Source organism: Agelaius tricolor, unplaced genomic scaffold (assembly GCF_023055355.1).
Source record: "Agelaius tricolor isolate 1412-34295 unplaced genomic scaffold, bAgeTri1.0.p SCAF_3, whole genome shotgun sequence".
Classification (NCBI taxonomy): domain Eukaryota; kingdom Metazoa; phylum Chordata; class Aves; order Passeriformes; family Icteridae; genus Agelaius; species Agelaius tricolor.
The window spans coordinates 61,081,556-61,103,944 of NW_027269263.1; the positions used below are offsets into that span (position 1 = coordinate 61,081,556).

General features: G+C 36.7%; 1 protein-coding gene across 2 annotated transcripts in view; it reads right to left on the bottom strand.

The window, feature by feature from the left end:
- Positions 1-293: 293 nt before the first annotated feature.
- SEMA3A (semaphorin 3A) overlaps positions 294-22,389 on the bottom strand; it is a 165,409-nt gene continuing 143,313 nt past the window's right edge. For both annotated transcript variants that reach the window (XM_071424035.1, XM_071424036.1), the window contains 5 exons: positions 21,647-21,688; positions 16,024-16,181; positions 11,933-12,000; positions 6,107-6,249; positions 294-4,594 (listed from right to left, as the gene is read on the bottom strand). In XM_071424035.1, coding sequence (XP_071280136.1) covers positions 4,139-4,594; positions 6,107-6,249; positions 11,933-12,000; positions 16,024-16,181; positions 21,647-21,688 — 867 coding nt within the window. In that variant the 3' untranslated portion in view covers positions 294-4,138. The remainder of the gene's footprint in view (positions 4,595-6,106; positions 6,250-11,932; positions 12,001-16,023; positions 16,182-21,646; positions 21,689-22,389) is intronic.

Genomic DNA, 22,389 nt, shown 5'->3' on the forward strand with positions numbered 1-22,389 from the left:
GGCAGAGTGGAGAGTGGGGGTGTGTGTCTATGTGTGGCTTTATCTGCACAAGCTCAGCAGCTGTGCCAAAAGATAGGCTGAAGATAAGTTCATGCCTCTCATTTCAGGCTTATTAGTTTGTAGCCTTCAAAAAAGAAACAAAAAATGCCATTAATACTAATAGCAATCCTTCTGGCCTAATAAACAGAGCTCATACACATTGATAGCATTATATTGGCAACAATGCACTCCATATGCTCATGAAGGTTACAGGGCACATTTCCGTGTAAACAGTCAAGACACTGAACTTCAAATATTTGGAAGAAATGTTTATTTAACAACTGAATACATGCTAAAAGAAATAATTTACAGCAGCAGTTTCATTACACTTTCTCTCCAGTTTTCTAGTTCCCATCTGAATTGAAGTGATAAATACAAAAGTGGAATTATTTACTACCCAGTGAGGAATGTGTTTAAAGAACAAGCACACAGCTCAAACACTGGTATAGCAAATAAACCACCTTATCACCTGTGTGGCAAAATCTTGCATTTTAGTATTTTGCTGAACACACCGAAATGGAGTACCTCTAGATAACAGTACTTTACACTGTACCTCCTTACCTAGTCAAAAATATTTACATCTCTTTTGACTAATGTGTAGGTAGCAAAAACTGAACTATTAAACACATACCATTGATATTCACTAAATAATACATAAAAAGGAACAGTAAATGCGCATTCACATGCATTTAATTTAATTTTTTTACATAGTGACTTTATTGGGTCATGAAGATTTAACTTTGTTTTGAAAAGATGCATGTTTTCTCAGTTTGATGTTAGAGTTTAACATAACCATACAGTTTTTAGGAGCCATAGAACGAATTCCCATTTCAGTGATCTGTGCAAGTGCAAAGAGTATAAGATTAAATATATTTTTGTTCCTTTCAGATGGATACCTTAAAACAATGAAAATAGATCTTTCTGGTTATAAATGAAATCCTTTATTTCTCTCCAGCTTAAACACAGCTTTTTACTTACTTCTAAAGTCTGTAACTAGAGGTTTAAAGGGTTTTATTGGCCATTTACAGAAATACCATTTTAATCTTTATTTTCAAACTTTATGTTGCTTTTAACAATAATGACATAAATGGGGTTATGAATCTTACTGAAGCTGCAGGGCATCTTTCTATACATTAATTCATTAAGGCCTATGCTTTTTGAAAGGAAGTTCATTTCACATCAGTATTAAATGTTGCTTTAACTTGACCATAACATGAACCTAAAAAATCAAAAATTACCACTGTTGGCTTGATCTTTTGCCCTCTTCTTTATATAAACAAATACAAAATCTTAAACAAGACTACTCATGTCAGTGAGGACTGGGCTGAAGTTTGTAAGATATGATCACATCAATTGTTCAATGAGACTGCCAGGTCAGGGTAAAAATGTTGCAACTTCCGTAATTTTGTTCCCACAGATTATCTTTCTCAGTATAGAAAAACTATCTTGGAATTCTGACTTTATTTAATATGTTTCCTCTTCAGGCATTGTGAAAGAGGATGGTTTTGGTTCAGGTTTTTTTAAGGAGTTCCTATAGAACCAGTTGCTATAAACATGGAAGAGAAAAATAGTTACATAGCAATTCCATGAATCTGTAAAAAAGGAAACAAAGTGATTTGGGGTCTTTTGAAATCAATCCAAAATCCCACTGAATTCTCTGAGGTTTATTTTAAAACTGTTTCCTTTTGTAAGAAAGAGTACTGTAGTAACTAGATAGTAGACAACAGCCCTTCACAAAAGGCTAAAGAATGTTCTGTGATTAAAATTAAATAATTCATCTGACAACAGTGCTCAGAAATTAACCATAAGCTGAGCCGAAAAATTAATACTTCTGTACAGAAAAGTACATAGTCGAACATATGTTTTAATTCATCCATATTCAGCACATCATGAAATAATGGGAATTTACCAGCATACTGAAGTTCACAAGAGTCAGGTTAAACATAAGAGAGACTTAAAAGCTGCTTTAAAAATAAATTCCCAAGTGCTTTCTTAAATCATGGCCCTACAGCCTTGTCCTAGCCTATTCAATGACTTTTTTTCCTGAAGAATTAAATGACAAAAGAATCCTGCAAGTTCATCCCCTCCAAAGAATTCAAAAGGGACTGAAGTAACTCAGCTGTTAGTGAAAATCCAATTTCTAATCCAATAGGCAACGAGCCAAGGCTTCACTAAGCAGAAGCATACTTGAATTAGTGAGTGGCAAGGAGGCTGGGGCACATTGTGAGATGCTGTCATAGCAGTTGTGTTATATTGTATCTGATAAGGCTGGTTGATAGTGTAGCAATAAATTGATAAATTAAATACCACAGAGTGAATAACAACAAAACAGATCAGTCATCAGTGCAGACACACTTTTATATAAAAGCTCCTTTAGCAAACTAAGGATTTTGTTCTAGTAATTTTCCCCACAATGACATTACTTGAAATTATGTCATTTACAGACTCTACCAAGATAAAATATGGGAGGCTGGAGAAAGATGATCTCAAAACAACTGGACACCATAGAACTGGGGACCAAAGGCACATCTGTGCTGAGGTGAATAAATCCACTACTTATAACCCTAAACTGACACTCATGATGCAAGTACATTGTCTGTTTTACTCTGTTGCTCTCCTGTATATGGAATCATACAGAAGTGCAGGACCAAATTTTCTGTTAGCATAAACTAGTCTTTAAGCTGAACTTCACCTATTTACTACTTCAGCAGATTTCACCCACAGGTAAAATTGTCCCTCAGATCTTAAAATGGGGAGCTGGCTTTGGGGTTGTTATTTAGGTGGCCTGGGGCTGTTTCTGTGCATTTTGGTGGTCTGGCCCACAGAAAGAACAGAGCACTGAGAGTCAGTAGTGTGGACAAATCTCTACCACAGAGCTGGGAATACAACTCCTTAAACTGAATGTGAGCTTTGCTCATGGGTATATGACAGTCTATGAGCATCAGTATTTAAATATTAGCATTCACAAGTATGAACCAAGAAAGCAAGAGTGTAATTAGCAGAGGGTATTTTAATGCTATTTGTTTTTTTTAATTAAAAAAAATATACAACTGAAAATCAATGCTCTCCTCTTCATTGGTTCAATCTATAGCAAGGTATTAACAAGTTGAATAATTTCAAATACCATACTTAGAAAAACAGAATGCAGAATACTTCCATGCTATACAGTGACTTTCATTTTAAAATAGCTTAGTTTTAAAATTGCTTTGAAGTTACATGTCATATAGATTATTGACAGGGGAGGAGGCTAACTGCAGTGTGACCAGCTCCCCTGGAAGTTTTCCCAAACAAAAGAGTAAAGCAGTCATAATTGGAAGTTGTCTTTTTTTCCTCTAAACCAATAATTAGAAAGTACAATATTTCTAAGACAAAAAGTCTAATCTATTTTAGAAAGGAGCTAATGTTTGCTGCATATTTTTTCATGGTACATTTAAATTATACTTTTAATAAAATACATCTTTAGATCAAAGCTGAAAGAAGTCATCAGTAGTAGGCCAGTGTACTCCACATTTTTTTTCTTCCAGATGATGGATGGCTTATGTTGTTCAGATTTCCACAATCAATCTCATTCAGAGTTGTTTTTCCTCTTCTAGCACATATAAACAGGAGAACTGGTAGACAAAACAAGAACAAAATCCTTGTGTCCAATCACGTGTTTAGACGTTCATCAGCTTAATGAGTTCATGCAGTTTTATATAAGTCTAGAAGTGGTAGTGCTGATGATGAAAGGTGGGGCTTGTTTTTCTTTCCTGTAAGATGACAGCATGAAATACACTATTTTCTTTATATCTCCATCAAAAGAGAAAGCAAAACTTGCCTGCTGAATACTTGCAGAAGTTTTTGAGCAGTAACCTAGGTGCAGGTGAGTTACCATCCTTGAAACTCTGGTTTTTCTGGTCTTAGAATCAGAGCAGAGAGGAAGGACTTGCTAGGAAAATTAGAAATGGATTTTATTTAAACCTAGTGGAAACTGTTTGAACTTTCCACTCTTGTAAACATCCACATAATGCCATGAAAAGGTTCATGAATATTGCATTTTTTTCCAGTTATCTGTCTATACAAGTTTCTACTTGGATGAGGTTCCTAGAGGTAATGTAGCTCAGACACTACGTGGTGCCCTCTCAAATTCATGGGTCCTCCTGTTTCTACCTTTTTTATTCTCTTGTAGGTGCTTCCACTTATTTGTGTTCACCTGCGCGTTGGCAGGCCGCTGCCGGCGCTGTTTGCGGTCTCTTTTCCAAACCTGCTCACAGAACTCATCCATGGAGTTGAGATTGGGGTGGTTGATCAGCTGCATGAAGTCTCTGTACCAGATCTTTTGGCTGGGGGTCATGCTGTTGGTGGCATCCTTGATCTTGGAGCCATCACCATCTTCTTCCTTGTGAAGCAGCTCTTCCAGGTGGTCGTTATCGATCACCTCAAGGGTCACCTTGAGCAGGGTCTGCATGAAGCCATGCTCCACAGCATGGCAGAAATAAACCCCAGAGTCCCTCCGGTGAAGGCTTCGTAGCAACAGGCCCTGTTCTGTCCGGATCATGTGGTCACCCACTTTTATCTGTATTGGGAAAAAGTGGTTATTTCAAGAGTTATTTTTCATGCATGTGCTACATTATCCTCTAACCATGCTACTTCTTCATTACTGCTCCTTTTAACTGGTAAGACCTGGCCAAGAATGCCCAAACCCACAAAAAATGGAAAACCCTTTGCCAGTCATCTGTTATCATGAAAGGCTCAAATATTTTGGAAAAACTGATATAATGCCAAGAGTTTGGGGAATTAGGAATTTACTCCTTAGTAACTACTGCTGCTGAACAAAGATCTGTTTCAACTATGTCAGATGGAGTTGCTGGAAAGATTACAGAAGATCTGAGCCTGTAATCAGCAGAGTAAACATGGATTCATTTGGCTGTATTACTGAGGTCTCATTATCTGCTAGTCAAATCTAGACCCATTTGCAGGAAAGGTTCTTTGTCTTCCTGTTGTTCCTCATTACAAAAACCCTCATGCATAGAAGTGGGTTCTGCCTAAGTGGAAAATTTACAAACAAGAAACTAAGGATCAAATCTAAAAATTTTACTATTCAAAAAGCAACTGTTCAAAATACAGGGTTTTTTTCTGAATTAATTCATATCTACAGTGGAACTTCTTTCTCTCAATGTGCATGTTGCTGCAGACAGGAAAAGCACAGACCTGTTTGCTGCTCTCTCACCAAGTTTAAATTCTTAATAATTTACTACTTATTCAAACAAAAAAAAATATTTAAAGCAGCTAATGCAATGATTCTGAACATGCTTTAAATATATGTATGTATACTTCCAAATACTTCAATGGGAACAAAACAATTTTTGTTCCCTACCTTGACCTCCCTACCTACCAGAGTAGACTGTTCTCCTAAGATGTGTGTGACCTGGCTTGATACAACTTGAACACTTGAGTGATTAATAACATAAGAATGACGGTGACAAGAAAAGGAGAAAAATAAAGTATCAGCTTACTGTTATGCAAACAGGGAAATAAGTGTTTCTGCCTCTCTGAATACTGCTTTTGATGAAAATAAAAGTTCCCATACTCTTTTGTCCACTACAGTTCTCAGTTCTTCATTCTGACTCTGTTATCTGCAGTGAAGTCTCAGAGCATGCAGCACATGGGATGCTTCTGCCAGGCTGTGCTTCACTCAAACAATATGAGAGGGGAGAGCAGTTAAGCTTTTCTCAAAGGCAATTTTAAGGCCTTGCGATATTTAAGTTTGTATAATCTTTGTGTGATGTTTCAGGTGACAGTTAGATGGAATTCAAGCTTTTTCTGTTTCTGGGATCTCTGTGGTTTTTAGGGAGTCTGAGGAAGGAGAGGATATGAATGCTTGCTGCTGCAACAATCTGTAAAACCTATTAAGGACCTTACAGGATTTTATGGTAATAAGAGTGAGAATATGCTGAAGAACAAAGGAAATCATATATTACAGAGAAGTTCTGCTCGACTAAAATTATTCTGGGAAGGACTCAGACTGAAGTCTACCTTTATAGAGAAAATTAGTTGCATCTCTTTATTTTTTTTTTTCCTACTGTACCTCTTCTTTGCGATCATCATTTTGCTTCTGGAATTGCCAATAGACTACAGCACGCTGAGATTTCGGACTGCACTCAAGGAAAGTGCTGCTGTTCTCTACTCCATAGATAATCTTTTCCTCCAGGGCCTGACCACTTGGGTTATCTGTAAAGCATGAAAAAAAATAGAAAAAAAATTGCCATGAAACTTAATAACTCTTAATTGCTATGTAATTTCTTTTTAGAATTTTGACTTCTTTAAAGTGTTTAAAGATAAAAAATTAAAAAACAATTTCCCCATGTTAGTATACCATTAGAAAAATCTCCATCAACACCTCTATCTTTGTAAGGATGTAAGGACCCACGGTATGTTTTTTGGTTTATTGTTTTGTGGGGTTTTATTCTTAATTGTGTTTTAAATCCTAACAGCTGTTAACATTTCAATATGAGAATTTAATGAATTTAATTGTGAAATTTTTTGTAAGCCTCATTATTATTCATCAAGGAAAACATCTAGGACATGACAGGAATTTTTAATAGCAAACTGTATGCAATGAGAAAACTCAGGGTGTAGTTGCAGAATGTTTGTAATGATGCCTCCTGGGCTCTATGGTCATAATACTTTAGAGCAAAGTAATAAAACATGAGGCTATTTAAAAGTAGAAGAATGTTTTTAGATTATATGGCACTGCAGTTTGCTGAAACTGTTAATGACCAGGAATAATGTTTTTGAGGAAACGATCTTCAATTAATCATTTCCTCTCATACTGATATAATTTATGGAAATGTAAGGAGGTTAATAAACTAGACATTATGGGAGGGGAAAAAGAAAGTTAAATAAATTACTTCCTTTTGTAACAACAATGTTTCAAGATATTCATCAACTTGCTGGAAATATCACATAGCTATAGGACTTATATGGTATTTGATTCTTCTCCAATACCACAGAAGCCTTCATGCATCATGTTTCAACTGTGCACCTTAACTCTTTGAAATGCTGGTATGGACTTAAATTACAACAAAACAATAATCCTGAAGAGTAGATGAGGAGGAAGGGGTGGGTAGGCTGTTGAACACTGTGTTGATCTCATGGGGTCTCCTGACTCCTTGCCATTCTTTGTCTTTCTTTCAATTTTTCACATTTGAAAAGTTTTTCACATTTTTAGCACTGTTTTGAAATGCTTTAAAAGGAAAATTATGTCTATTTAAAACACTATTTAAAGAGAAATCCTTTGTCCAGTTTTGTTAGCTCCCAACTGTGCCTTTCTCCTACTGGCCCTGTTGTTTAGCAAACACAGGCTGTTTGTTAGATGGCTGTGACAAAGGTAAAAATAAAATTGAGCTCCTGACTTATGCTGATACAGAATTACATGTGACTTTCAATAATGACTTTCAGCCCTGGGAGAGGATGGCAAAAGGGATGTGGAGCAGAATGGTGCTCGCCCAGTTCTCATAAAACATCAAATGGCCTATTAACACTAAACAAATAGGAAATGGGTTTGCTTGCCCTCCTCTGCTGGATTGTGGACCTTTTAACCAAGTGAGTGGGGTGTTCTATTAAAAACTGAGTGAAACAACTTTTATGACATCTCTCATAAACCATATTCCCGTGAAGAATATCAGTACAGCTGTGGGTCAGGAAGATAGGGAGCAGTGAAGGCATGAATTAGAAAACAAAGGAGCAAGAGAAAGGTAAAACAGTTGTAATAGAATATAGCCAAGGTGGTGAGGTGGATGGAGCACAGGTGAGTTTGTGTTATTGAAACAGAAGAACTGAAGTATGTGAAGAGATTGACTGAATAAAGTTAGAAGTGATAAGATAAAGATTGGAAATGGTAACTGATGGGTCCAGATTTAACACTGTGAATGGCTGATGTACTGAACTCTTCTGTTTCAAGCCAGATGCTCTACTTAAGGAACAAAATTCACATGACTGAGCAGGCAGCCAGATATCCTCATGCAGAGAAAAGCTGTTTGATATCTGAACTGGGATCCACAACAGACAGCACATACAGGCCTTCAGCATAAGACAGTAGACAATATCCCCTTTTATAGCCTGGGGCACATATGTTACTGCTCCAGTGATGTGTTTCTGGGAAACAGTGATTTACAGACTTCCATAATAAAGAATGGAAACACAGGGATTTCACCCTAGGATCCACGCTCTGTCTCAATTCCTCTCCCAGGCTCCCATCTTAAACAACAGCAATCCAGCAATCCAATAGTTTGGGTATTTGTATTAGAAGTAGGAATATCAAGTCAAATTTCTAAGCCTAAGTGAATGTGGGTCCTCATCTCCAGCATCCTGAAAGGACAATTTAACCAGCAAATTACTCATTAGGGGGCTTGCAGGTCCATTTCATTATATTTTCCTGAACGTGGCTTAGTTCACATTACACAGAGGCAGAGCACGTTACACTGTTCTCATTAGATCCAGGGGAGGCAGTTTTCTAAAAAGTTCATAAATATTGGTAAAAAGGACAAAACCAGGTATTTCTTTGGTAAAAGTCCTATGGCCCATGAGTAGCAGCATATTTTTAAATATATAGAGAAGTTTATGCTGGAAAACTTAGGTACTTAGAATGTTCTTAGTATCTAAGAATCTAGTACTGAGTTTTATTAGAAAATGTGCACTCTGGCACCATTTCAAATTTCTGTTTCCTTGGATCTGGTCTATGACATTCTAGTGTGTTAGAGAACACCATGGGAAGTGGGCAAAGTCCTCTTTACATTTCTTCACAGCTACAGAAAACACAATATGGGTGACAGACACACAATGAGAGAGGAAGCCTTTTAGAGAGCGCCTTCAATTTCCATTTCCATGATTTGAAGGAGCAGAAGGCAGGTCCAGAAATGTCTATAAACTTCATGCAATATTAAGCACGCGGAGTGCAAGAAAGTAAGCAATGATGGAATAATCACAGGATCAGAGTGCAGCTTTGGGACTGAGATGCTGAAGAGACTGGATGGAAGAATGAAAGTCTAAGAAGTTCAGAAAAGCAGCTGGAGGAATTAGAAAATTATAGAAGTCATGAAGCTGGTAATGAAATTCAGCCCAAAATCCTGCCTGAAAGCAGTAATTCCCAAAATGAACCCAACAGCAGTATCAGTTTACTGCCCTGATAAATATCCTTTAAGTACATAATTTGTGACATAACTGAAGAAGTATGAAAGGCTAAGTACTTGTACCAAGATTGCTCTGCAGATGAATGAATCTCACAATACGTTTTAATTCAGAGTGATTCTTTGAACTTCCCCTGGGGTAAATCATGTTAAAAAAAACCACCTCTTCTTTAACAAGTTCTTCTTCAGAAAACCCCAAACTTTATTGTTTCTTGATACCTCTAGTATCTTACACTATGTAACATTGTCCTTTAGCTGCCACAAAGGTGACCACACTTTTAGATTTAAACATTAATGTCTGGGCAAACAGCTGTACAGTGAAGGATCCTTAGCTCTCTCTAATGTTGCTGTGCAGTCATTTTATACTTCTTATACATTTGCACCAAAGAGCAGCTGAAAACACTACATAAACCTGATTATAAATATTGCTTCAGACTGATTGCAAAGTTGCTTTCTGCATTGTCCTTAAAAGATATACACTAAGACAATATTCTCTTTTTGTGGGTTTGTTGGTTCATATGGGGAATCAATTGGCACTTCCTGTAAATGAATCTGTAGACAAGTAGTGAAAGAAATTAATTTTAAGCTTTTTTGTCTATAGACAAAACCAATTCTTCATCTGTTGTACAGGGAACTATTGGTCACAAACAAATTAAAAACTCAGCATAAGTTGTCATAGGAAATGTATAGTCATGAAGTCATCTGTACTATGTATGATTATGTGTAAATGACAAGTAAATATAGATGTAATAGATTTACAACTCAATTGATTTAGAGAAAAATTCTTTTAACACCAATCTAAACCCATTCATTAAGTATTATGATTGTGTATCCTTCACATCTAGGATCCAGAACTGCATTCCCTCACTAATTTTTGTAACTTACTGATCCTTCTAATGCTGTCTTATCTTGTTTCATATTTGCTCTGCTCATTTTGGCAAAGCTGTACTAAAACTCATTTTGGTCAGGTGTACCATATAACTTTGTCCAGACCTTGAGTTCTTATGACTGTATCAGTGAAAAATCTGCATTTCTGGATTACTGTGAAACTGGAATACTCTCTTCTCTTTGGACAGAAAGTACCTTTTTCAGACAAATACGCTTACCAAATATGGGAAGAACATAAACCCGAAGTGTTTTGAAATGCTTTTTGCATGTATGAAAATAAAGAACAGACCTACAGTTGTATAAAGCACAGCTAGCAAAGGCTATGGAACATTAAAATGAACGGACCTGTGGTAGTAGACCAGTTCATAGTTTTGCACAGAGAGTAAAAATGTAAAGCTAAGAAATGCTCCTGCTGGTATTAAAATCAATGTTTAGTGCCTGGTGAAACTTTCCTATTCTGAAATTGAAAATCTCATTCCCAATATAAGGACGGTCTTATCTTGACTGTGTAAATATTACCTGATATCATGCAATGAGAAATTTGTGAGCTTTCTACTAATCACAATTGACTAGTTCAAATCTAAACTAGCTGTACATTCATGAGTTCTCAAAATGTGACAAGTACATACTGACCACAGTCTATTCATGCACTTTTAAAACTCCTTTTTCCCTCTGAGTAACTTGGCCTGAGTCTGACAATCAGAAGTAAAAAGAAAAGCCATAATAATGTCAGCTCTGAGTTTCAAATGATTGAAATGAAGATAGAGAAAATTACTATAGGTAGTGAATTATAGCTAACCCAAAAGTAAAATTTAGGAGTATTTATCATTTTTGCTATTACATGGACTGGAAAGACAAGAGGATTTTGAGGTACCTCCATTATCAGTCACCTCCTTGTTTTCCCAGTGGTTTAACCCTGAGATTAGGCCAGTTGGTTAGAGCATGGTGCTAATAACACCATGGTTGAGGGCTTGAGGATCTCTGCATGGCTCATTCAGTTAAGAGCTGGACTCAATGGGTCCCTTCAAACTCAGAATATTCTGTGTGAAAAGTTCCTGTAGATGTGCCACAATCATGAGGAATCACTTTTTTCCAGCAGAGGGAAGCATTGCCTAAGTATTCCCTTCCCTTACAGCAAAATGGACATTTTTAATTTTCTGAGTGAAGGTCTTCTGAAAAGTTTGGCAACAAATCAGTAACTGTGAGAAGTTTGTCAGTCAAACGAGTCAGAAAAGGAAGCTGATCAATACACTGTGAAAATGAAACAGCTGACAAAAAAAAGCAAACCAAAATACATCTAAGAAAACCCATGCTGAAAGCACATGGGGATATGCCTGCTGCAAGAACATCCCAATCTTCAGAGCTTTTAGTGTGACACTTACAACAAAGGTCACTCCATATTTTGCCATGATAGTTACAAACACATTTGGTTTGTAATTTGATTTTGCTATTATCATCTTATGCGAACTATGTACAGCAATGTGGACATTTTCTTGATGTCATGAAGAAAATACAATTCTTTTCTGATATAATATGCCTAAAGTGATGGCATGGTATTATCAGGGAAGAGAAGCAGGAAAATTAAAATGCTTAAACTGTTTATTTGAGGAAAACTAACAAAAAAAAAAAAACCAGAAAACCAAACCCAAATAGACTTCAGTGTCTGATCCAGGCCATTGTAAGCTATCTAAATTGGGCTAATGATGTATTATATTCATCTTTTGCAGATGTTCCAGACAATTGTCACCAACAAATCATTCACATGCTTCCTATCCTACTCTGTGCAGAGTCTGTAAATTACATACAAATGAGCTGCACTTGAGCTGCCCATAACTCACTGTGATGCTGCAGGTCTGAGCAGTGGGTGAGCGGGTCCCCGTTTCGGATGTCTTGTCGTCTGGTGCGCCTGCAAAGATCACATTTGAAATCTGTTAGTGCCCTTCCCAGTGCTCAACAGCAACAAATGGAACATTTCTATAATTACAGAGGCCACAAGTGCACCTAAACAACATTAGGAGGGAAATCATATTGTTACTACTACATTCTGTGCATTATCATTTTGTAGGCTCAGGCTTTATTCTTACAGGTGAAGTCTTCAGACACTGGTAAATACATACCTCTGGCACGGAGATACTAAATAAATAAATAATGTTCAATGCTAATTATTAGTATTAAATAAATACCAAATAAAATAAAATATTAAGTTTATTTTAACTGTGTGGGCAATACTGGTCATACATAAATTCATTACTCAATTCACAGATAGAGGGACTGCTGAAGCATTAGAATATATACCGTAGGGTTTAACATGCTTCAGAAGTACTCATTTGTGCAAGTACAGAATACTTTCGGTATTGCAGCATCTTTTCGATAGATTAAATGTTAAGATGGGTGCCTTTAAAAGAATGGTAAAGTGCTGTATTTTCTACACAATTTAAATTAAAAAGCACAGATCATTTCAGCTACCATGGGTTTCACTGAAACATTTCTGATAAAACCTTTTACAGAACTGTTCTAAATTGTCTTCAGAAAAACCAAAATAAAAACTTGAAAAGAAAGATTTTGAAATGCCATTTATTTTTTTATATTCTTTTGTAGCTTGAGTCTGAATTCTACCTTTGATTGAATGTCTTTTTAACTCTTCTCCCAGTTTGAATTCTACTGGCTCTTTTGAAAAACATGTTGATCTGTGCTAAAAAAAAATGTTGTGTTTCATTGAAAAGAGCTTTTTAATACAGTTTTGTTTTGCATGTGTTTTTTTGTCTTTGTCTGCTCCTAGTTTTGTTTAAATAGCTGTGACACAAAATTCAACTGAGCCAAAGAAAAGCGCTTCATATGAAAAAGAAAGAAAAAAAGAACCAGGCAAACAAAGATGTGTTTCAAGTGTGAGTACTTTACTTTAGGAATCGGAGAAAGCCTGAGGGCTTGCAAAATTAGAGGAGAACAAAGAGGATTAGGCTGCTGAACAATGCTGTGATTTCAGATTATGGTATCCAGCAACGGATATGCAAAAGTCAAGTAGCCTTGTAAAAAGCCTTGTTGGTCCCTCCCTTGTGACAGCAGCCCACATTTTTAAAAGCCATTGTTCTGCAGCAGAGATCACGTCTCCTCTCCACACCAGCCCTCTTTGCAGGCTCCCACTAACAGCCCAGCATCAGCTCATACCAAGAGTTCTCACAGAGGCTCAACTGCACAGCTGAGTCCTCTTGCCTGAAAGGTTTTCACCATACTCTTTTCCACTGAAAGCTACTGAAGCGTTAAACCTAAAACTAATTATACCAAGTACAGCAAAAGCTTTCTTTCTGAGGGAAAAAAAAAAAAAAAAGTTAGATGAGCATTTTTATATATTTTTCTAAATAAAAACTTCTTTTGAATTATGAGTTAGGACATCTTAGCACATTTTAGTAAGAAAGAATCTTCTGCTGAATAATATATGATTAAAAAATGTAAGAATCGTAATTTCCAATATCTTCATATTACTCATTACCAATGACAAAATCACACCCAAGATATAAGGAGCCATAAAATTTTGCTACCCCCTACCTAAATTTTAAAACAGCATATTTATAAATGCAATTTGTAAAAAAGAAATCTGTGGAAAGACTCATATTACTGTCAATGTAGTTTGAATGAAATGTTTAGTTGGGATTTCAGGAAAATGTTGCCCATGTCACCATTGTATCAACACAATGATTTATGAAATATGAACCAGAACACATCTGCAGAGGGTAAAGTGAAGTGGTCACACTACAGGAGCTCTGAACTGTCACTAAGACTTGTAAAATGCACAAAGAAAGAAAAACAAATAAAATCATGGCTTAAAAAATCTCAGTTAAAGAAAAAAAAAGGAGAAAAAAGAAACAAACAAAACCCAAACCCTAAACTCAACTATGAATAAAACATCTGTAAAATTGCCTCAGGAATCTATTTTCCCAATATTTCTGGAGCCTAAAATGACAAGAATTTATTATTAGGAAAATGTTGACATTTAAGCTGTTTCCAGCAATGCTGATTTTGTCATCAATGCATTCCAAGCTGGCTTGAGGCAATAGGTACAGCAGGTACCAGGTGAAGAGAGGATCCTCTCTCCCAGTAACACAGACCTCTACTCTGCTGCTGCTGCTGCTGCTGCTGCCAAGGAAAAACTGGGGGCAAGAGGCAGAGACAGCAGCTTTTGCTTATGCATTTTTTGGATCTCAAGTTTTTTCTGTAGCTGTGCAACCCAGTTTGGCCCCAGGAAACCCCACGAGTTAATCCCTGTAAGAAGTCCCAGTCACTTTACCCCTGATGGCAAGGTGAGCTCCATGTGCAGCAGTAAGTTGGAGAGATAAGGAAAAGACAAAGAGCCCTATTTCTTCCACCAGTGTAAGCAGAGGAATGATGTGCTCTATGGATCTTGAGAGTGGCCGGGGGTAGGAATGTGTGCTAGGAATGCTGAGAAAAGATGAGGTTCAGGGATAGAGAGTAGCAGAAAACAGTGATTCAGTGACTCCTGATCTTACTGTCTCCTTGAGCTCAGAGGCAATACTCAACCGTATTGATTTCTAATACTAAAGAACTTTTCAGAACAAAACAGTCTTTCAGACTCTCCTCAAAAACCTCACTGTTCCCTCTCCTTTCCTTCCTCTTCCAGAGAAACTGCCATGCTACCAGCAAAAATAAGAATTTAGCCCATGTAGCTGAGAAAATTTGACTGGCTCTTCTCTTGGGATGGGTTCTTTATTTTCTAAAGAATTTCACAAAAAGCTTTTCTCCTATTAACTCTGTTTCCTGGTGCAAAAATAGAAGCTGATGTTCCATGAGCAGCTTTTGTCATCAGTATTTGTTTAGGATACACTGTAATGCAAACCTCAAAATTTTAATTCCCTCCATCTGAAATGTCTGTGACAACTTCTCACCCTTTACCACATTTCATCTCCCTCAAGAACCAATCAAAACCTGGAATTTGGAATTCTGGCACTCTCAACCAAGTATTTGCTACAATTAATTTCTTTTATATAAACCCTTATGTGTATAAACCCTTGGATTCTTTGTTTCTTCATATGTGCAAGATGTCTGGCATATTCAATTTAATGTGAGCACTTTTTTATCATTTTACTCAATATATCAATGGAATCTCAAACTACACCAATGTCTGCTTCTATTTGCAAATGTTTACCTGTTCAGTTATTTCTAATTTCTACTTCAATAGCCAGGAACTCTTCAGTAACTAGCTTGTATACTTTTAGAGAAGGAGTTTCAAAGATAAGGGGAAGCAAAGAAATAAGTACTCTAAACCTTCAGATCAGGGCAACTAGACTTGTAAATTTTTAATAAAACTGTTATTTTTGATTTGGGGAGTCAGCTTTCCCCCAATGATTGCATTGCAAAGCCTTTAGCATCAGTGCAAGAGGGACTGTGGAACAGTGGCTGTTCAGATCCAGCAGCACCCGGACACACATCAGCACATACAAGTTATAATTCTGAATAATAACAATAATGTTATATATCACTAAAAAATATAAGTTTCCATCAGCGTCCAAATATTTTAGAAGTATTTCTCTTGAATCAGAATTCATGAAAATGCAGGATAATTTACTTGGGCAAGTAGTGATTTTCTTTGATTTTGAGCTCCCTCATTATGTTAGAGAAAATGAATTTTTTTTATTTTTGCTGTTTACCAATGACTATAAAGTTAGGAGCTGATTTCAGAGACAACTCTTGTCTGAATGTTTTCTTACAGGAGCTTTTTAAGCCAGCCCAAGAAGTAGCAGTGGTCACTTTAAATCAACCAAGACTTCATATTGCATGTAGCTGCCACAAGGATGTTTTCTTTGGAAGAGAAAGGACTCCAGTTAACCATCCCCTAAAAAATCTCCAAAGCCCTCTGGTCATATTGAGACCATCAAAACAAATAGCAAACCATGCAGACATGCAGAACTCTCCCTACCTCTTGGCAGTGGGGAAGTAACGTGAGCAGGAGGAGCCATCCCAGGCACAGTAAGGGTCCCTTGCAAGGCAACACTCAGCACAAGCTTTTCCATACACATCACAGCGGTGCAAAGGAAGCTGTGAAACTCCAGTGGCTGAGCCAATGTAGAGCTGTTGCTGTTGTAAAAATTGAAAAAAAAAAAAAAAAAAAGTTCAAAAATATTGCGAATTACAATTTTCTTTTTCTAGGAAAGCATAAAAATGTTATATCATCATCTGTTAGGATCATTTCAAATACAATAAAGGATCATGATCCTGATGTATGCTAAAGGAATGAGAACAGAATTGTCCCGAGGGTAAAAAAAATCAAATAGGAAAACCTTTATTTTTTCATGAAGCCCTTGGTGGGTACCCTAAACAGAAAGAAAATTAACGTACTCTTCAATTTTTCCTTTTGTATTCAGATCTTCACACTGGGAAAACACCCAAAGTCAGTGACAGAATGCAACAGAGAACATGCTTTTGAATTTGAACAAAAAGAAAATCAACACCAAAAAGAAAATACATTTCCTAAGCGTTACCTCAATTTATGCATGTGAGGAGGAAACCTGAAGTAAGTTATTTCAGACTGATGCTATGATATTTCAGTTTGGGAGTGGTGCTATGCATGCACTTCTTTGCATGCCTGGTAATTCCAATATTTTGTACTCTTTTCTATAAGTCATGATTTAACTGGAACATATCTTTAATGAGAGGAGAGCTTTTGTTTTGTTTTGGATAAAAACCAGTGTTGAGTAGAAGATGCAGTTCAAATGCAGAAGTAAATAAAAAAACATGCATGCAAAATGAAATACAGCCTTGCATGGCATCACAATAGAATATCTTGTCTCTCTCAATTTCCTCTCTGATATCAAATTCATGTGGTCCACTAGGGAAGCTGGCCCCAGAGGGATATGAGAAAACTGAACTTCTGATCCCATGTGAAAGTCCAAAGAGAGATATTTCAGATTAGGAAAAATTCACAAAGAAAACAAGTATTAGTGGGATGCAAAACTAGGGGAACACTAAATAAACAGATACACAAAAATTCAAGGGTATAATCCTTCTGGTTTGGAAACACTGACATTTTGCTATCAAGCCTTGACACTAAGCACCCACAGTGGACAGATGAGTGCCTGTCTTCAATGTCCTACTCCAAGCAGTCCCATGAAGAAAATACAAATTTATTTTCATTTTTGTTTCTTTGAAAACATAAAGGTGGTGTGAAAAAAATAGGATTTCAAGAAATGTTATCAAAATTCTTCATCTCCTGCATTGCAATGTCCCAGAGGCACCATTTTCAGGAAATTCAGGGATGGAAGATGGCAGTGGTCACCTACCAACTAGACATAATGAGGACCAGGTAACAGGAGATAGCAGCACCAAAAACACTCATAAGAGGTGTTGTGTTAACTTCCTTCAGAGACAGCAGCTTGGCAGTTTATACAGCCATATTAATTGTAACAGAAACATCCTGCGCATTTATATAAACACCGGTATTTTCTCAAGGAAAATATGACAAGGAAAGCCCCCAAAGGAAAATTCACTGGCAGATTGAAAACTAAACCCTTTCAAAGCAGCTGCTTCCATCTATTATTGTTTCATAGCTGGGTTGTAAACCCACATTCTCCAGGCAGAAATCTCTGACCACACAGGGCTTTACACAAAGCCTGAACTGTACAAAACCATCCCAGTCAGAGTTGTAGCCTTAAGAAGAGAGGACACACAACAGACATGATGAGCTGCTTCTCTCTAACTGAAAGGACTTAATCAAGTACCCACCTTAGGGCTACATCCTGCAGTAAAAAGAGCAACAATTCAAATCTTAGGTGACCTAACTGCTTCTCAAGGGAAGCCTCTTCTCTTTACTGATTATGGAGGCAGCAGAGGTCAAATTAGAGCTTCAGTTAAGTATCTTAAATGTCCAGATGGTATTGATCTGAGTCCTGTGTAATTGGGGCATTAATATCTGTATAAGCATGTAGGAACGTGTGGTGCAACTAATATAAAAATCAACCCAGAGAATGCACATGGGAAAATAAAGAATGGTGTAATGGTTTCCTATGTACCTCTGTAAGCAATTTTATTTTGCAAAAATCCCCTCCCTGATTTCTAATAAATGTCTTTAGAATTAAAGAATGACCAGAAACCTAAGAAAAAAAAATGAGGCCAAAATAGGGTTACTTAAAAACTATATTCCTTGTAGATAAGTTCATAGTTCAGCCAGTGAACTGCAGCATATGTTTCAGGTGCTGCACAGCCTTAAGGCTGCTGCCTCGTTTGCTGCTCTTCTGATCATGGTTTTAGACTCCAGCTGGTGATCATTATTCTGGACACTAACAATATAAAAAATCCAGGCAGTATGAAATTCAGAAAATAGAAATAGAATTATTTGCATCAATGGTCTGACCTTCCTTTGCCATACCACAGTAAAACTGCCTTTTCAGCCATCTCTTCCAAGACATTATTAATTTAATGAATTGAGATTATCAGATAAACTAGAGTCAAAAAAGAAAAAAGTCGTCCTCTAACAATTCTTGCACAAGTATCAGAAATCAAGAAAAACTGAGACTAATATTTTAAGCAATCCAGTGGTTTCTGTTGACCCCACAGTGCTGCCCAAAAAAGTAGCCTCTCCTAAGAAAAAGTCAGACAAAGGGATAACAGAATGTGCAAAATGTAATGCTTAAGAGGAAGAACTGGAGCAGAATCTTTAAAGGAACTTTAGGGAGCATGAAATTCAAGTACCATTTGGTTAATTGAATGTCTTGAGAAGTAATGCAGAATAGTTCAGCATGCTGTTTAGGTGATATATCCATTTAGAGCTGGTCCTTTCTATGTGCTCACTATGGACAGAAGTGCTGATTGAATAAAATTCAGTATTTGGTACTATAAAAGTAGTCACTAAGATATTTCTGAAGGTGTCTGCCTTGCTTTTGCTTGAAAATCTTATACAAGAGAAACAAAGCTCTTTGTAGCAATTGACCCAACAAGGACTTGTTCAGCCAAGAATCTTGTCCTTTGCCCATGTCACCAGAAAGCCACCAGCTTTTTTGAAGGAGCATCACAAAGCTGACCCTGAGAAAAAGGTGAGGTGTTGCTCTGCAAAAAGTCACCTTTGATTGAAACCCAGGCTGGACTTTTTGGCTTGCTTCCATGTTTGTAAGGGAAAAATTATGGAGCTTCACCTGGCAGGCTCAAAGCCAAGAGGTACCATGTGTCCCAGAGAACTGTGAGCTGAGGCAGCTGCAGGGTGTTGCAGTGGCTCAAGGATGCTCTGAAGGTTTGTGTCTATTGCTAACAAAGCATAAACTGTTTAAGAGATAAGGTTACACAAGCCTAGGGCTCTGAACACAATCAGGAGGAATGTGTAGCTTCAGTGAGAAAATATAGACACAATTCCTGTGAGTTAAAGACAGCAGAGTAGAAAAAGAATGTATTAAGGCTTAGTCTTGCACATAAAAGCTAAATTTACTCATAAGCCACTCTTGCTCAAGGGCCAAATGCAGACTCAGAGAGAGACAGGAGCTTTAGAGCTTAATGTAATTTAAAACCTAATCTAAGTTCTGCTCCTGAAGAATTTGTAGATTTTGGTCTTTAGGAAGAGTAATTTGTAACATAACATATTGGCATGGTGGCAAAAGAGGTAGCTTTGAACAACCAGAGTAGTAAAACATTTAGAAATAAGGAGAAACTCCCTGTACCATGTTTTTATAATTGGATGAAAGATTTGTTAGTGAAAAAACAAAATGAAGTGATTATTTTTAAGGCATTCAATAGAACATGCTGGTTTTACTATTTACATTTCATGCTCTGGCTTTCCACAATGCATAGAATTATCGTGCTGTTTACATGAAAACCACCCTGCTTATCAGAACACAATGAGTAAAGTGTTTGAGTTATAGAACTGCAGTATTTTTAAATCATAAATGTAAAATGGAAACATGTTGCCATATACTTATTTCATACATATTGCCAAAAGCTTGTCATAGTGTATCATGATTCTGTCATTTTTAGCCTGAGGCTGGTTGATTTTTCATGAGTTTTACTCTGCCTGAATAACTTGTGGTTTATGCTCTTTTTTAGCTTCAGACAATTTTAGCAGTGTAAATTTGTTTTCAGAAAACTCAGGGAAAATTGTAATCTCTCCTGAATAACTAAAGATGCTTTGGAGGAAAAGCTGTATGAAAATGCCTGGTCAATTTTCAAATATGACTGGCTGCTTTAAGGGAATGTACTTATAAAAATAATCGAAATCAGAGCATTTTGGTATGATGTGGACATATATACAACTTGACAGGTCTGTTTTTAAATATCCCAGTATTCAATAGTATCTTTCTCTTTGTCCTGCCATTTTTGCTGATTTAGGTGGTAAACTGTTAGAACAGTGTCCCCCCCAAACATTTTCTGTCAAATACATGAATGCTTTCAGACAACTGTCCTAACACAGTGAATTCAGAGTTAAATATGCAGCATTTCAAATATAATATTGGCCTCTGTCCATTACAGAATGAATTTGACTTCTGTTTAATAATGTATAGAGTGAGGTAGAATTAACTAAATTTCACTTATAATGTGCACAATTTTTAGTGCACCTAGTCCTGAAAGTAATACCAAATCTCCTCTTTCCTGACAGTGACATGAACAAAAAGAAGTTCCCTATATTTACCAAATTAGCTTCCAGAAGAGCACATATAAGAAAAAAAAAAAGTTAAATTTGACACCACATTTTATGTCTCAGACTCCTGAGACAGGAAATGACAGTGGCTGGGATCCATCCACCTAATTCCAGGCAAAACTGGAAGATAGGCCCCTAATACTCACTTCATTCCTGGACTGCAAACCAATGTTCTTTGCACAACCACATAATTTATCAACTGCTTCACAAATTTGCTTAGAAATGCAGGAATCACCTTTACTGTAAGTCAGACAAAACTTTACCTCTATCCATCAAGAAGTTCCATTCATTTTAGTTATGGGCTCGTTTTATAGCACATATTTTTTCTATAAGCAGCTTGCTATTAGTGTACTTAACAGAAAGTAGGAAATATAAATTTGGGAGCGTGAAACCCTTCTCTTAACCACATCACTGAACCAGAAGGCCATGGAAAATTTGGCCTGCATCAGGTCAGTTGATCTTTTGTTAAAGCTGAATGGCACAATGGAATGGGCAGAGGACAGAAAGACAGGAGGATGTCTCATTTCCATCCTTTGCTTCCACCATCTGTATTATGTACCACTATTCTGCAGTGACTAGAACTAGTCCCATTGAAGAAAGGCACCAAGTTTGGCCACTCCTTTTGAACAGTCTCTCTGTCATGGAAGCATTCTATAATGTGGACTTTTTTTTTTCCTAGAGATCCACCAGACAGCTGGTTAGTTTGCATTTAGTTTCCACCTTACCAGTCAGTAAGTAACACATACTAGGCTTTTCCTTTCCCCATTGCATGTCACATTTTCCTGAGAAAATACTGCTGTTTATGTAAAGAGATGGGATGCTGCTGCTGCAATTAATATGTCTCTGCTGACTGCCAAGTTACTGTCTCTAGAAGACAGAGACCAATAAATATTTGAAAGGTATTTAACATTTGTGCACATATTACCTGCTTTGTGGAAATCTTCATTGCTGAAATAACCGTGGGCTCCTAGGGAAAAACAGAGTTAAAATTTAAAATGAGCTATAAACATAAAAATTCTGTTACAATACTATTTGCATAAGGTAAAACCCCTGAAATTAAACTAGAAACTCCCTAGTAATAGTCCTTGTTGTCATTTGCAGTGGAGTAATTTCTAGCTGTAAAGGAATTAGAATGCATGTACATATCTGGGTGCATCTTTGATTGCTATGTTGATTGTAGATATTTAATTTTCCATTATGAATAGAGTTTAATTGTGATCACTTTGTCACTAGTTCCACATCTTGAATTTTTTACCAACACTTCATACTAAAATTGCATTTCAAGAACTTCCCAGGTAATATGAAAATCATAATGGCTATATGAAAATTCATAGATACTATTTATTAAAGGTAATAACACTGAAATAAGCAATTCATTTTAAGTATATAGAGGTGAAAACCTCATTCCTGTGAAATTTTATTCACAAGAACAAGTTTTAAGCCCAAGTATAATCTTTTTAACTGCTCCACACTATTCACTTATATAGAAGTTACATGCATTTTCAGAACATGTAACCAAAATGAGCAAGAGCTTCTTTGCACTCTGGAATATCCATCATTTAATCAACTGTTACAACTTCTAGGTCCAGGTTCTTGGATGGATTTTAATTTTAAAAGTGGCATAATTAGACAGTGTGCAACTCAATTTTGCATGAACTTTATTCCATC